A 14,770-nucleotide genomic window follows, 5' to 3' on the forward strand; every position below is an offset into this window, starting at 1 on the left:
CAAATTCTGCTTTATTGAAAGCTTTATTCATACCCAGCCACGCACAAGACTGCTTGCCTTGCTATGACCAACATTTCCTGATCAATAACAGATTTTATCTCTGTCTCTCACCATCTCTCCCAAAGTGACTGAACACTTGCTAGAAGTCAACCAGGAGAAATGTTAGCTTGCTAGTCAACCATTTTCTGTTCCAAAGTAACCAGTTCATACAGCTTTCTCCTGCTAAATAGCTTGACTCCTTGAGAAGAACCCGATTTCAGAGTGGTTATGATTCTTGTACGTAATTAATACACATACTCCCATAGAGATCGATTGCCATCCTTTTTGGAAATGGCACATAAAGAATATATTGATCTTACTGTTAACTAATGAAACCCCTTACTCTTTTTAAAAGGAGGTAACATAACTGGGGGCTTTTTGGGGGGGGGAGTGCGTTGACCATGTTTTCCTTGTACAAACTAAATACCTTCCCATAGGTTGGTTCTACAGCTGTCCAAGTAACTTCAGCGGAGCGCACAAGGGTCCTGGGACAGACGGTGTTTTTGAATGACATTTACTATGCCTCTGAAATAGAAGAAATCTGCCTTGTGGATGAAAACCAGTTCACCTTAACCATCGCCAACCAAGGCACGCCTCTCACTTTCATGCACCAGGAGTGTGATGCCATCGTCCAGTCCATCATTCACATACGGACGCGGTGGGAGCTATCGCAGCCCGACTCCATACCGCAGCATACAAAAATCCGCCCAAAGGATGTGCCTGGGACACTGCTGAATATCGCGTTGCTCAATCTAGGGAGCTCAGACCCAAGCTTACGGTATGGATCTCTTAATTTCAACTGAAACTTTGTAACAGGCACCAGTTTCTTTAAGGGTGTTATTGGCCTTTTCTCCTTGCATCCTGCTTAGAAGCATACCGGCTACAATTTAGCCGGTGTGTTGTATATGCAGCCAGGGTTCTCCCCTTGTGTATTGTGGAGCACCTTTACATTCAGAACTCTTTGCTTGCCTTGGTTTGTGTTGAAGCCCGATTGTCTCAGTTGCGGCCATTATGTAAAAGTAAGTGCTTTTGAGGTTACTGAAACTTAATGCTATACAGTACAAATGTTTAGGATTCATATATACACTTATATCATTTTTTAAGCCATTGAGGTGTCGACCAATTGACTTATGAAGCATTTTAATAGACGAAGAAGAAGTTCTTGATTCACTGGTTGGCGTGTTTTAAACATTTCTTAATTGCAAGTACTTCTGAAAACTGTGTGTGGCAAGCACCATCTTGGAAGAGGCATTCCCCATTCTCTCTCGTTCATTCACGGGGGGAAGGCCTCTTTTAAGGACATGCCCAAGGCAACCCATACAAAATGTGCTCTCTTCTTTAATTGTGTTCTCTGGAGGTCCCCAGGCAGACTAATCTTCAACGGATTAGAAATCTATTCTCCGGTAACCAAACAGGGTTAACAGGAAGGGACACCATGTGGAAAACAGCTTGATCTGGGGTTTACTTAATTTTTTCATCAACACGCCCCCCCCCAAAAAAAAATACCCCAGCAGCCTCAGAACCACTCTGAATTTAAAGTGGCTGAACCAGTGCATGAAGGGATGCTCACTCATGATGGAAACACTAGAGTTGATCCTGGAAGCCATGAATAAAGGCAACTTCATGTTGTCAACATAGCTGACTTTTCCTTTGCCCGTCGCATATTTACCAAGCTCTTGGTGAAAGTGATGGTGCATCTCCATCCACAGCGGTATGGACAGTCTCATTTTCCCCTAAGTTAGACATCGTTGCAATCAGATCCCCAACTTCCTTCAAGGAAGAAAGGATGTGGAACAAACATCCTTATAGCTTTATAATCAGGGTTCCACGAGCTTATCTTGATGCAGCGGATTCCACATCTGGGGTCTGGACATTGTATCATCAAGGACAGAGCATTCCTGTCAAGGGAATGACAACCAAAGCTGGTGAACGTTCCTACCACCCTGTCACAAGCTGGCCCATTGTAGGGGGGAGATAGTGGCAAAGCCTTCAGTGACAAAGCACACCAGTTTTGTTTGTTTTAAACTGTTCTTAATATCACATTTTTAAGTTTCTGTAACCTGCCCTGGAATCTTGTGGCGAAGAGCAGATAAGAAATTGAAACCGTAATCCTGTTTTCTGCAGGGATTTGGTGTATGAGGGAGCTCCCGTTCCCAATCCAAGAAGGATTGAACTCTCTGCACATCAACTGGTGTGTGTTTGTTCATTCCTGCTGCCTGTAGAGATTGGCTGTGTGCACTACTTCTCTAAGGGCGGAACTGTGCATGCAAGTGAACCAAGCAGGATTGAACCTCCAACCATCAGGTGATGTCACTTGACAGCCAGCAAGTGGGAAATGGCCTTGTAGGCCAACTTGGAACCCCCAGTAGGCCAATATTGGCTCACAGACCAGAGGTCCCCGTCCCCCCCGCTACCCCTGTTTTAGGGATAGGCTAGTTCAGGCATAGGCAACCTCGTCCCTCCATATGTTTTTGGGACTACAACTCCCATGATCCCTAGCTAACAGGCCAGAGGTCAGGGATGATGGGAATTGTAGTTCCAAAACATCTGGAGGGCCGAGGTTGCCTATGCCTGGGTTAGTTTTTTATTTGATTTCTTATGAGTTAGGGTCAGTGAACTGCTTCCATAGTCTGGACTCTCTCCCGGGCTAGAGGAGAAGTACTTCCCCATAAGGCATCATTTCCTGCTGGCCCTGTCTGGTGATCAGAGGAAGTCCGAACAGTCAAAGACTTTTATGCCCTAGAATATCTAAGAAAGGAATTACAGGAAGTGTAGATCTCCCTTTTTCTCGTATGCCAGTTTTTGTAGAGTTAATTAGTTGATTCACCAACAGATTCACATATAACTGATCAACAAATATTTATTTTAATTGAGTTCTCCCCCCCCCCAAACACACACACACACACAGAGAGGGGGGGGAGGGAGGGAGAGATTTCCTTGGGATTTCAATTTGGGGGTTTTGCACTGATTAATCGTACATGGTAGATGGAGCCGGTGCTATAGTCCAGAGAGCAACCCTGGTTTCAGTGTTGTGAAATTGTGTTTTTGAGTAAAGCCTTTTCAGTCCCCATTGATGAAAGATTCTTTTTTTTAACTGCTTCCCTTATTCTTTGTTGCAGGTCTGCGGCCTATAATCTTCTCTGTGCCTTAACCTGTACCTTTAATTTAAAGATTGAAGGCCAGTTACTGGAAACTTCAGGTCTGTGTATCCCTGCCAACAACACCCTTTTTATTGTCTCTATTAGTAAGACTCTGGCAGCTAATGAGCCCCACCTCACCTTAGAGTTTTTGGAGGAATGCATTTCCGGATTTAGCAAATCTAGTAAGTAGAGACACTTTCCTTCTGCTCTTGTTCTGACAATGGAAAGGTGTTGGGTTTGGGTAGCACCGTTACCAAAGTCATAAATGGAAGTGTTTCCTGGTTAGTGTTTTTCCGATCAAGTTCCTCCTCTGCACAACCCATAGCAAGTCCATTGGTGCCCATTTCCAAATGTAACAGACTTATCTCTGTCCTAATCTGGTGCCAGGCAGTGTTATGATACAGACTGCAGTCCGTGAGTGCCAAGGACGACGCCAAGCCAAGTTTATTCTATTTGAGTAATCAACCATGTCTTCCTGGTTTCTTGCTTACAGGGAAAATGCAACTCCCCCCCCCCCCCCCAGATTGAACCAATTTTGTAAAATAAACTTTGCTGTCCAACATTAAAGTGTGTTTTTAAAAACGGCTCTGTCTTTACGCTAGCGGTCTGCTGCCTCTTCTGAAATTAAGCAGAGGGCTGTGAATTGTATCTGACAATTAGCCCTACTCAGAGTAGATCCATTGAAATGAATGGAGAGAGCTAACTTAATGCCATTCATTTCAATGGTCTACCCTGAATAGAATTCAGTTGGATACAACCCAATGTTACCAGGACACACGTTGCAGAATTCAAGTGAGCCTCTTTTAACTTGCCAAAATAAGATGTTTACTTATCAAGGGCATAGATTATGACATCAAAGGGATACAGTGTTAGACTGCAGGCTTTCATGCTGGTTGGATGTTCCTGAGCCCATGGATGTTGACCTTGCTTGTGTATAAATGGCCATGTGTAGATTGAAGTCTATTGTCTCCAGCCTCGCCACCCTCTTTTGAAGGGCTGCCTTTGAGTGCATTATGTTGTTGTTGTTGTTGTTGTTGTTGTTGTTGTTGTTGTTGTTGTTGTTTGTTGTTTGTTTGTTTGTTTACATTTTTCTGTCACTTTATACAGCAGAAAAAGCCTCAAAGTGACTTAACAAGATAAAATAACCAATTAAGAGTAATTTTAAACAATGAACAATGCAAAATACATAGAACGGGCATCCAATAATATATCAATAGGGACAAGTCCTACCCATCCCACTAATAAATGAACACCACCGTAGGAGGCTACTTAATTACAAGAGGCCTGAGTAAACAAAAAGGTCTGGTACTTAAAAGACTTGGCAATGGTGGCTCTAGGCACAAATCCCTAGAGAGAGCATTTCATGGGGTGGGGAGACTAAATAGACCAGTTCTCATGTGGTTGCCCTTCACATGAAATGTAATATATTTTTAGGCCTTCTGGTCCCAGTCCATACATCGTGGTATGTATGCCCCTGTTTTTCCAGAGGGTTAGTCCGCACTTCCAAGGGGTCTGTTTGCCCCAGCAGAATTGCCAACTTTCTTCAGTGCCACATCTCAAACTGCTATAGGAAACCCCCTCCATTTTAAAGTTAGTTTGCCATGCAGCATGGGAAGATGCACTTCAAGAAACACCCATCCTAAGTCCATCCTTTCGCAGCATGCAGAAGTACTATTTGCTCTCCTTTGGATCCCAGACGCCGCTCCTTCTTTCTAGTAATCTTCATTGGACAATGTTATAGAATAATAACCTTGAAAACATTTTCGCAGAATTCTGCCTATTCTAAGGGAGAAACGCCGTCTCTCAGACCTCCACACGTACGACAATATGTATGCATGTATATACGTATTTATTTTATTTCAGGTATTGAACTGAAACACCTCTGTCTGGAATACATGACCCCCTGGTTGTTGAATCTGGTCCGCTTCTGCAAACACAATGACGATGCCAAACGCCAGCGAGTCACTGCTATTCTCGATAAGCTCATCACAATGACCATAAATGAGAAGCAGATGTACCCTTCCATTCAAGCCAAGATATGGGGGAGCTTGGGCCAGGTATTGCCTTTTTTTTTATGTTGTAGATCTTCTCTTGTTTATGGGAGAAACGATGTCCTTGACAGTCGCTTAAGTATTAATTACAATAAGGTTTGGTTCCAGTCTTGCTAGAGTCACAAATAAAGATAAATTTACGTCTACCTTAAGTGTTTGCAATTCATGTTAAATATCCAACTCTTGTTATCTTTGAACCATCTCTGCAACATCTGTTGTTATTTTTGCTGGACCTTGGAAGGAAAGGGGTTCAAAATGTCATATTCAGAATCTTCAAAAAAAGTAAGCATCCAGTTTGAAACTGTTGAGGGAGGTCTGTTGAATCGGTTGATTTTTTACGGTTTCCGTGTTTGATTCTGGCTTAGGTATGGAAATGTGGCTGGTCTTGAGAAAGCCATTTATTTTAATAGTGTAATAAATTGTAATGCTACTTCCGTTTGGCCAGCAGGACTAGTAGAATGGGCTTAGGCTCCACCTTCTGGTCAAGGCAGGAACAAACTCTTTGGAAGAAGGCTACTCCCATGATCCTCTCTTGCCTTCATCAAATTCAGTGGATTGCTTAAGCTCCCTTAATATTTCACCTCAGGCTAGTCCTTTGCTCTGTTTCTTCCCTCTTAGCTCAGCTCTCCTTGTTCCTGACAATTTGCTGCTGTTGGTGTTCCCTTGTGTCTCTGGATTGCTTCAGGTCCCCCCCCCTTGTTTTTTTTAAAATTTATATCCCACTCTTTGTCCCAAAGGATCCCATGGTGGCAATATGCTAAGCATTCCCAACTTGGGGGTAGGAAAAGCTATGAGATCACCTGTTGGTTGGTTTGACAAAATTTGTATCTTACCATTAGAAGTCTTGCATTTCCAGGTCTCCTGATAAGTAGTAAATGCAAAAGTGCCATTTAAAAATAAATAAATGGATTATTAAAATGAAGCAAACTAACTAACACAGCACACGCAAAGAGCAACAGCTTGCTTGCACAGGTAGATAGTCAAAGAAGACTGCTCTAAGTAAAAATGCCAGCATGAGACTTTTAAAAAAAAGTATGGGAAGTGCCCTTACCTGGAGTCTAATTGATAGCTGCAAAGGCACCCAGCAGCTTTCTCCAGGAAGAGCAATTGAAATACAAGAACCCACCACGGGAAAAGGGCGCTCTCCAGTTGAAGATTGCGGTGGGTGGATGGCAAATAGATTGTGGAGAGCCTCCTGTGAGGTTCGGCTGAAGTTCTTATGCTAACGGATGCAAATGATTTATTGTCTTTTACAACAGATTACTGACCTGCTTGACGTAGTGCTGGACAGTTTCATCAAAACCAGTGCCACAGGGGGATTGGGATCCATCAAAGCGGAGGTTATGGCAGACACAGCTGTAGCTCTGGCATCTGGAAATGTGAAATTGGTTTCCAGTAAAGTAAGTTCTTCTCTTCCTTAACTAGTTTAAACCTAGCGAACTGTTTTGACACTGTCTCTCCACATCTGAAAAGAAACGGTATGGTCGTGTGAAGTCATCACACCCTGCCCTCCACCCTTCCTTCTAGTAATCTAAGAAAGCTGCAAATCATAAGGGAGGTAGTTCCCAAAGAAGGAAAGGGTTAGCTCCCTTCTCTGTCCTGCTTTGTTGGGGCAGCAGGCAGAGCACAGGATAATTCCTACAGAGGCAGCACAACACTGTTGGCTGTGTGGTATTCAGTTCACATTGGTGGATATGGCACTAAAACATTAAAATATAAGATGAGACCTGCTAGTTCAAACCAGAGATCTATTTAGTCCTGCCTGTTGTCAGCCAGGTGTTCTGGGAAGGGCACAAGCATGACTCTGAAGGCAACAATCCTTCCTAGCTGTAGGCATTGTTACAGTTGTGAATTGACACTGATTTCAGTGGTGAGTCCACTTGCAGAAGCTTAAGGTGCTATTTATTTATTTAAATCTACATGTTCTGTGCTGCTTGTCATCCCAAATAAATTTCAAAGCAGTTTACAAAGACAAAATAATAATTAAAAGCTTGTCAATTAAAACAAAACAAAACCATAAAGTGTCACAAATACCAACAATAGTGTAGAGAGCATTCAGATTCTCTTTTTTCCCTTTGAGTACAGCAATGGTTGGTTGGCCCTAACATTGGTCATAAAGCCATCCATCAGAACAGTTTTTAAAGTATTTTTTCATGAGGTGAAGAAAGGCTTTTCCATAGCCCTGAACAAACCTTGGTGCCATTTAGAGCAGGTATTTTGTGGGGTGAGAAATCAGAGCAAAGCAGATAACCTGCCTGATGCATTTGGGCAAGGGGGTGGAAAAACCGGAAGACCTCTTGATTTGACCACTGTGCATGTCAGTTGAGGAAGGAAAATGTGGGGTTTCAGGGGAGAACTAGCCTTGCAGCTATAAAGTCTGCATCTGTTCCTCGTTGCAGGTACATGTGTACATGCCTTAGCAGGTTAAGCCCAAAGGCTTCCTGGAAGAGGTGTCTTTCAAGGAGGAACTTGAAAATAATCCTATGTAGGATTAACAGTGGAAAAGAAACCTAAATCTCAGGATACGCACCAACAGCTGTTGACAAGCACAATGTCTCTTTCTTTGGGAATCTCGGACTCTGTTCCCCTGTCCCCTTTCCCCTCTTGACGCTTCTCTCAAGTGCCCCTTGGGAACACCTTGTCCCTCAGGCGAACTGTGATGCTACCTTTTGTTGTTGTTCTGAACGTAGAGCGCTCCTTACTAAAAGTGACTGGTTGCTCCCTTTCAGGTAATTGGAAGGATGTGCAAAATAATCGACAAGACCTGTCTGTCTCCAACTCCTACATTAGAGCAGCACCTGATGTGGGATGATATTGCCATTCTAGCCCGTTACATGCTGATGCTGTCCTTTAACAATTCACTCGATGTGGCTGCACACCTCCCCTACCTCTTCCATGTAGTTACTCTGTTGGTGGCCACCGGTCCTCTTTCCCTTAGAGCTTCCACCCATGGCCTGGTCATCAACATCATTCATTCTCTGTGCACTTGTTCACAACTCCACTTTAGTGGTAAGTCCTTTACGAGATGGTTTTATTGACTGAGTTGATCTCTCCTTTACACTTGTACTTTGTTTCCTAGCAGCTGACCTTGGGGCAGATTTAAAGGGTCAGCAGGGTCCAGTATAAATTTTGAGTACGTCAAATGTCTGCATCAGTGATGAGCAGCTACCTGCTGCCTCTTTCCATCCCGTCTCTGTTGTCCCTACATTTCTCTCTCTGCTACTTGCAGGAATTGTGAGTGCCTCCCTCCTAAACACTGTGCTTTCTTCTCCTGCTGTGCAGCTGTGCTCATGAGCCTGCCTGCCTGCACATAGCAATTGAGACCTGGATTTTCTAGGAGCCATCAAAGTAGGGACAGTCCTGACAGCAAGGAAGGGGAAAGGCTTTGAGAGGCCTTATCTGGGTCGCAAGATACCTGTTGAGGAACAAAGATCTAGGCTAGTGCACACAAATTATTTGAAGAATCAGTTGCGATTATACAATATATCCAGTGAGTGTGACACTCACTGCATTAAACTGAACATAGGAAGGCAACACAGTAGTGATGGGTTGATTTTAGAGTTGTCTCATCAGCTGCTGAGCCATAAAGGTGCTTGAACACGTTCCTAATAATTGCTGGAGAAGTGAGTTAGATATCACAGACCTTCCCTTGCTTAAAAATCTAATACACGTAAGTGATGTTACATAAGCCCTTTGAATTATAGCCAGTATGGTAGATCAAACTTTGATGTACAGTGTTGTGCAACTGTTTAAGGTAAGCAAAAACCAAACAAGACCCTGCGCTCTCTATTTTAAATACATTATATATCAAGAGAGTTAATGGAACCTGTGCTCCATATTTGCTGACCCTGCTATGTATGACCTCTAGCTCTTCCCCTGTAGCCCTCCTTTATCTTCTCCTCTCTCATTTTCCATGTAGTCACACTATACAAAGCTGCAAATTAGACTTGGGGGCTATATATTTTGTGTTTTAATAGAGTGAGGTTTTGGTGTTGCATTTAAAATCACACTGTGAGGTCTAAGGAATGCTAAGATCAGTTCACTCCCGCTGAAGGCTCTACAAGCCTCGTAAGGTAGAACAAAATTGACTGCCTGTCATGACCGTAAATTAGGGATGCATGTAGTGTTGCCATTGGGTTTAAAAATAAATTGTAGGGCAACCTTTTGCTTTTGTGGTTAAAGAAGAATACACTGTAGAGATCAATAGCTGGAGGGAAATGTGGAGCATTTAGGCAATTCTCAGTCTCCCATGGTGGGTAAAGCGGTCTCCACATAAGAGGCAGTGCCACATTGTGATGAAACAGAATTCCTCTGCCCAGGGTAAGATGCTTCCCTGCTCTGTTGACTCTTACCTTTGCTGACCTGAAGTCAACCAAAGTTTTCCACTCTAGCTCCTACCTTCCCTCCTCTTCTCAAGCATCCAGTGTGAACTTTTTTTTTTTTTTTTGGCTCTCTGATTCAGTTACAAGAGCATACCTGCCTTAAAGCAGGTCAGACTATTTCAGCCCTGTGTTTAATAACTCACCTGGTAGCCAGAGGCGAGAAGGAATTATGTGTAGGCACACAAGTGGGCTGCCTGGAATCTGGCTGCCTGGTTTCTGTATTGGTTGAAGAGCAGTCCCTCAGCTTCCCTCTGCCAGCACACATGCTAGGATGCAATTTTTTATTTTTTTTTACTAGTTTACTAAGAGGCTAGTATTCAAGGGTTTCTGTACTAGACACTTTGGGAGGGGAGAGTGTCCTCTCCTGTGGCCAGCATGAAAATGCAGAATGCTAGCCTCTTATCCAGGTGAGTAAAAAAAACTTTATTTGCAGGCTAGTAACTTTTGTCTACCTATTTACAAGGCTGGGCTGTTTGTCCCATCTAACCCCAGTATTGTCTGCTGCAACCCTCCCCCGTCTGGTGTCCGCCAGAGATAGTTGGAACTACAACTTGGGCAGGTGGGTTGTGCATTTGGAATCCTACTGGCTGTTGACATCGCCCAGAGCTGGGCAAGTAAAATGAGGACAACCATCAGAGGCATGACCATTATGGAAGGACATTGTTAATGGTTTTACTTTACTTCAGGCCAGGTCCTAAAACAGGCACTTACCATAATATGTACGTTGTAGTGGCATATGTGTGTGTATGTTTGCAATTTATTCGCAATGAGATTCGAAGTACCTGTTTTTACTTCCTTCAACAGAGGAGACCAAGCAAGTGTTGAGACTGAGCTTAACAGAGTTCTCACTCCCCAAGTTCTACTTGCTGTTTGGAATAAGCAAGGTGAAGTCGGCAGCCGTCATTGCATTCCGATCCAGTTACCGGGACCGGTCGTTCTCTCCCGGCTCCTATGAGAGGGAGACGTTTGCACTGACTTCTCTGGAAACGGTGACAGAAGCTCTGCTGGAGATTATGGAGGTATGATATGTGCAAGGCAAGCCATCATCTGTGGGGTGAATTCAGGGTTGTAGCTGGTACTCAGTTAAAACTTTGGTTGGTTGTTTCTGGACAGGACAAATTTTAATCAGTGATGCCAAGAGTTAGTGCATGGGCTTGTATTTGGAGGGAGCAAGAAAGAAAATGTTTCAAATGACCTTGCTGACAGTGAATGGCAGCTCTTGGTTTAGTCAACACATGTAGCAGATTCAGGTGGTAGTGGATTGTACCACTCCCATAATCTTTGACGTAGGCCATGCTGGCTAAGGTTATGGAAGTTGGTGACTGCCAACATTTGAAGGCCACAGGTTCCCCTTCCCTGCCTTGTACCTTAGTACCTCACAAAGGACACCTTTGTTGCATGTGTGGGTAACATCAAAAGGTGTCTGTTAACTTAGCAGTTAAAGACAGCAGGCAATGTATCCATAGGGAGAAAGCTGCTGTTTATTAATTACTGAAATGGGATCATAGAATAATAGAGTTGGAAGTGACCACCTGGGTCATTTAGTCTAACCCCCTGCAATGCAGGAATTTTTTGCCGAAGGTGGGACTCGAACCCAAAACCCTGAGATTAAGAGTCAAGCTCTACCAACAGCTAATTATATGTCTTATATATACATATAAGGCAATTATACGTATGTAATGTTGCATTTATTTTTGCTTTATTTTAAAAAATAAAAAGCAAGCATCAGAAAGAGAAAGCGAGCACGGGCCTGAAATTTAATATTGCTTTTACCTTAACGTTATTTGCTCAGACGCTGTTGCTTTTGCCTTTCTCCTCCGTAGGCATGTATGAGAGATATTCCGACCTGCAAGTGGCTTGACCAGTGGACGGAACTAGCTCAGAAGTAGGTCATTTTGCCCCCCAACCTCAAGCTTGTTTGGTGGTACCCCTGTGTCACATTTGTTATTCCTTCAGCCATCTCCCACCCGATTTCACTGTTGGCCTTATTCTAGTCGGTGGCCTGCTTGATAGCTGCTTTCCCTCCTCCACAGGTTTGCATTCCAATATAATCCGTCCCTCCAGCCAAGAGCCCTGGTTGTCTTTGGCTGCATTAGCAAACGGGTGTCACACGGACAGATAAAGCAGATCATCCGGATTCTTAGCAAGGTATGTACCCTCCTTTCCTGTCCGCTGTTGCTTTTCTTTTCATGTAGCTCTTATTTCCAGCCTAAGGCACTTCAGCCCATTGAAACGCATACCATCTGGGATGCAAGCAAGCATTCAACTCCTCCTGTGAAACATTTCGGTGCTGTGCAGTACGCTGCAGTCACAGAAGGCTTGAAGTCTTGTGGCCTTTTTGTGGCACTTGTTTGTTCTGTCTGAGGAGTTATGGTGGTTCAAGGCACCCCCAAAAGTTTAGGGGTGCTTGTCTGCCCCCTCACACTTGGATGTGCTTCTCCTGGGCCTGGCACTACTACCTAGAATGCTTGGGCTTGTGGCATCTGCCACGTTTTGTGGCAGTGGGCATTTCCCCCATCACATTGTACTTTAGCTGTGAATAAGTTCGCCATTCTGGTTGCCCAGGGTTACACTCTGCTTAGCTCACAACCCAACTCTGAAAAACAACCCTGGATCCAGCCCTATTGATGACACTTTTGAAACAAGCCCCTAAATTAGAAACTGACAATCTGTGGAGGGGGAAGCAGGGCTTTCAGGCTACGTGAGGAACGCTCCTCTCAGCGGCTTCAGCTTTCTCCTGGAGCCCTTGAAGGATACGTCTCACAGGTTGGATCTGTCACTGTATGAATGGAGGCAGAATGTGAAAGTAGTGATCCAGCTGCTGTATATTGCATAGTCCAGCAGGAGGCCAGTCTGCTGTCCTATTGCTTTACAGCTCGTGTTGTAATGATACGCACCCATTGGTAAGACCCATTGAAGGCAGTCTTACTTCCTTCTGAGTAGATATGCTTAGGATTCTGCTGCTTGTCCATTGTTAACATATTAGATCTTGTAATGCAAAAGTGGGCCTAAAAAGATTGATGAGGGCATTCCCAGGATACTGCCAAAGAGAACAGCTAGCTGTGAATTACAAGAAAACTGAAGTCATGGTGTTTTCAAGAAACTATAAGGCCCATAGATGGTATATGGATAATCAGTTGATCGAACAAGTTAAAGTCACTTTGGCCTTATTTTTCAGTCAACAGGGTCATCAGAAATATGCAAAGAAAAAGAGTCTCAGAGTGCCAAAATTCTGATGTGCTTTTACCATACAAAAGGCGGCAATCAGATACCATCAGCGCTTGAAGTGTTTAAAGCTAAAGCCCTAGCACAGTTATTATTTGGGGCTCAGATTTGGACAGGCGCTCATCTTGGATCTACAGAAGCTGTTCATTCTAAGTTCCTAAGGCAATTTTTTCCTGTTCCGTCCCGTGTTCCAAATGCCTCATTGCGCTTGGAGGCTAATCTCCCTTCTTTTGAATTACAGATTTGGTTCAGGACATTGAATTATTGGCTTCGCTTAAATTTAAACCCCACTGGTCTACTACCCTTAGTATCACAAGATTGTCATGAGAGCGCTTGGACTAAAATTGTCAACCAAAAGCTTTACTTTTCTGATTTATCACCACAACAGTAATTAAAGGAAATAATTTAATTAGACAGCGCCTATATATCACGTGATAGAAAAAAATGGCCACAATAAGGAAATTTTGTCCATGGTATGATTATTTTGCACCTAGTCATTTTGACACGTTGGCACCGAATTTGCAAAATTTAACAATTCCAAAATACAGACATGCTTTCACTTTCACAATATTGAATATACTGCCTTCAGCTCTACTTGTGGGTCGATTTCAAAAAAATCCACTGGGGAAATGGTTATGTCCCTGTGGAGATGGCAGTATTGAGTGAGTGGCTCATGTGCTTCTGGCTTGCACTCTTTATAAAGAGTTGAGGAGTGAGGTTATTACCCTTCTATTATTGTCCATGCTGGGTCGCACAACCATTGCTACCGTGCCCTTACTTTTAGCAGATCAAAATGATCAGGTGACAGCAAAAACTGAAAAAAGAATAGCAGGGGCAATTAGAATAAGATCTATTATTTGATTATTGATTTAAACCTCCAGAACGTATTTTGTATAGTTAAGTTTTTACCTCTGTCTTCAGTACATGGATTTTAAAAAAATTGCTATGGCTAGTGGCTGATGCAAATAAAGATTCTTCTTCTGATCTTATAATGCGCTTACTTGTTTATCCAGCTGGTTTTCTGCTTAAATCTTTCAACTGGGAGGTACCTTTGTTGCTTCTTTGTTCCCAGAAGGGGAAGTGCCATATCTCACTGGCAGAGCATCTGCCTTGAATGCAGAAGGCCTAAGGTTCAATCCCCAGCATCTCCTGGGAGAGGCTGCTGTCTGAAATCCTGAAGAGCTGCTGCCCATCAGTGTAGACAGTACTAGGTTAGATGGAGCAATGGTCTAAGGCATCTTCCTGCGTTCCATATTTAGGCTAGAGCTGCATGCTACTGGTACAGCAGAGAGAGGCTGTGGTTGGTCCTGAATGGGATTGTAGAACAAATGAGTCCAAAGCAAAGTGTTGTCATCACAGGACTCAATCTTCTGCACAAACAGGGGGAAATTGTGGCATAAAGAATAGAAAGAGCAGAGGGGAACAGATAGACCTTTTGCTCAGCTGTGAAAGGGATCAATAAAGGGAAAAGATGGGAGCAATTTGTAGACTAACAGCTTGATGCTAGAATGAAAATAAACATGAAAGCATTTCTGAGGGGGTGAAACCATAGTGACACGGGGGTGAGAGAGGTTCACTTTAACAGAGGCATTTGTGATTGACAGAAGCGGGAGGTGGTTGGAGAGTAAGAATGCAAAAAGAGAGACTGAGCCTCAGCCTGGTATTTCAGTGTTGTTGTTGTTTTACTATATTTACATAGCTGCCCAACAAAGCGTATTCTGCAATATAAAATATGAAATAATAATAAAAACTAAAAGCGCAGATTTTAAAGCTAAGAGGATGACTCCATGAAACATACGTTATTGAAAATGCCTGGGGGAGCAACAAGGTCTTCAGGTGAACTTCTGCAGGAAGACTGATCCATATAACTAGGGTGCCACCCCTGAATAGGTCCTCCTCTCCCTAGTGATAACCCACCTTGTGTTACTGGGCA

The 14,770-nt window shown here is 43.4% G+C and overlaps 1 protein-coding gene across 4 annotated transcripts in view; it reads left to right on the top strand.

The window, feature by feature from the left end:
- Positions 1-14,770, top strand: part of NF1 (neurofibromin 1) — a 163,420-nt gene that overhangs the window by 117,273 nt on the left and 31,377 nt on the right. For 3 of the 4 annotated variants that reach the window (XM_028707813.2, XM_077919455.1, XM_077919456.1), the window contains 8 exons: positions 477-817; positions 3,159-3,361; positions 5,043-5,236; positions 6,490-6,630; positions 7,960-8,239; positions 10,417-10,631; positions 11,436-11,497; positions 11,646-11,760. In XM_028707813.2, coding sequence (XP_028563646.2) covers positions 477-817; positions 3,159-3,361; positions 5,043-5,236; positions 6,490-6,630; positions 7,960-8,239; positions 10,417-10,631; positions 11,436-11,497; positions 11,646-11,760 — 1,551 coding nt within the window. Of the gene's footprint in view, positions 1-476; positions 818-3,158; positions 3,362-5,042; positions 5,237-6,489; positions 6,631-7,959; positions 8,240-10,416; positions 10,632-11,435; positions 11,498-11,645; positions 11,761-14,770 lie in introns of those variants that run through there. The other variant, XM_077919457.1, reaches the window with a different exon arrangement.

This window comes from Podarcis muralis, chromosome 15 (genome assembly GCF_964188315.1).
Source record: "Podarcis muralis chromosome 15, rPodMur119.hap1.1, whole genome shotgun sequence".
Lineage (NCBI taxonomy): Eukaryota > Metazoa > Chordata > Lepidosauria > Squamata > Lacertidae > Podarcis > Podarcis muralis.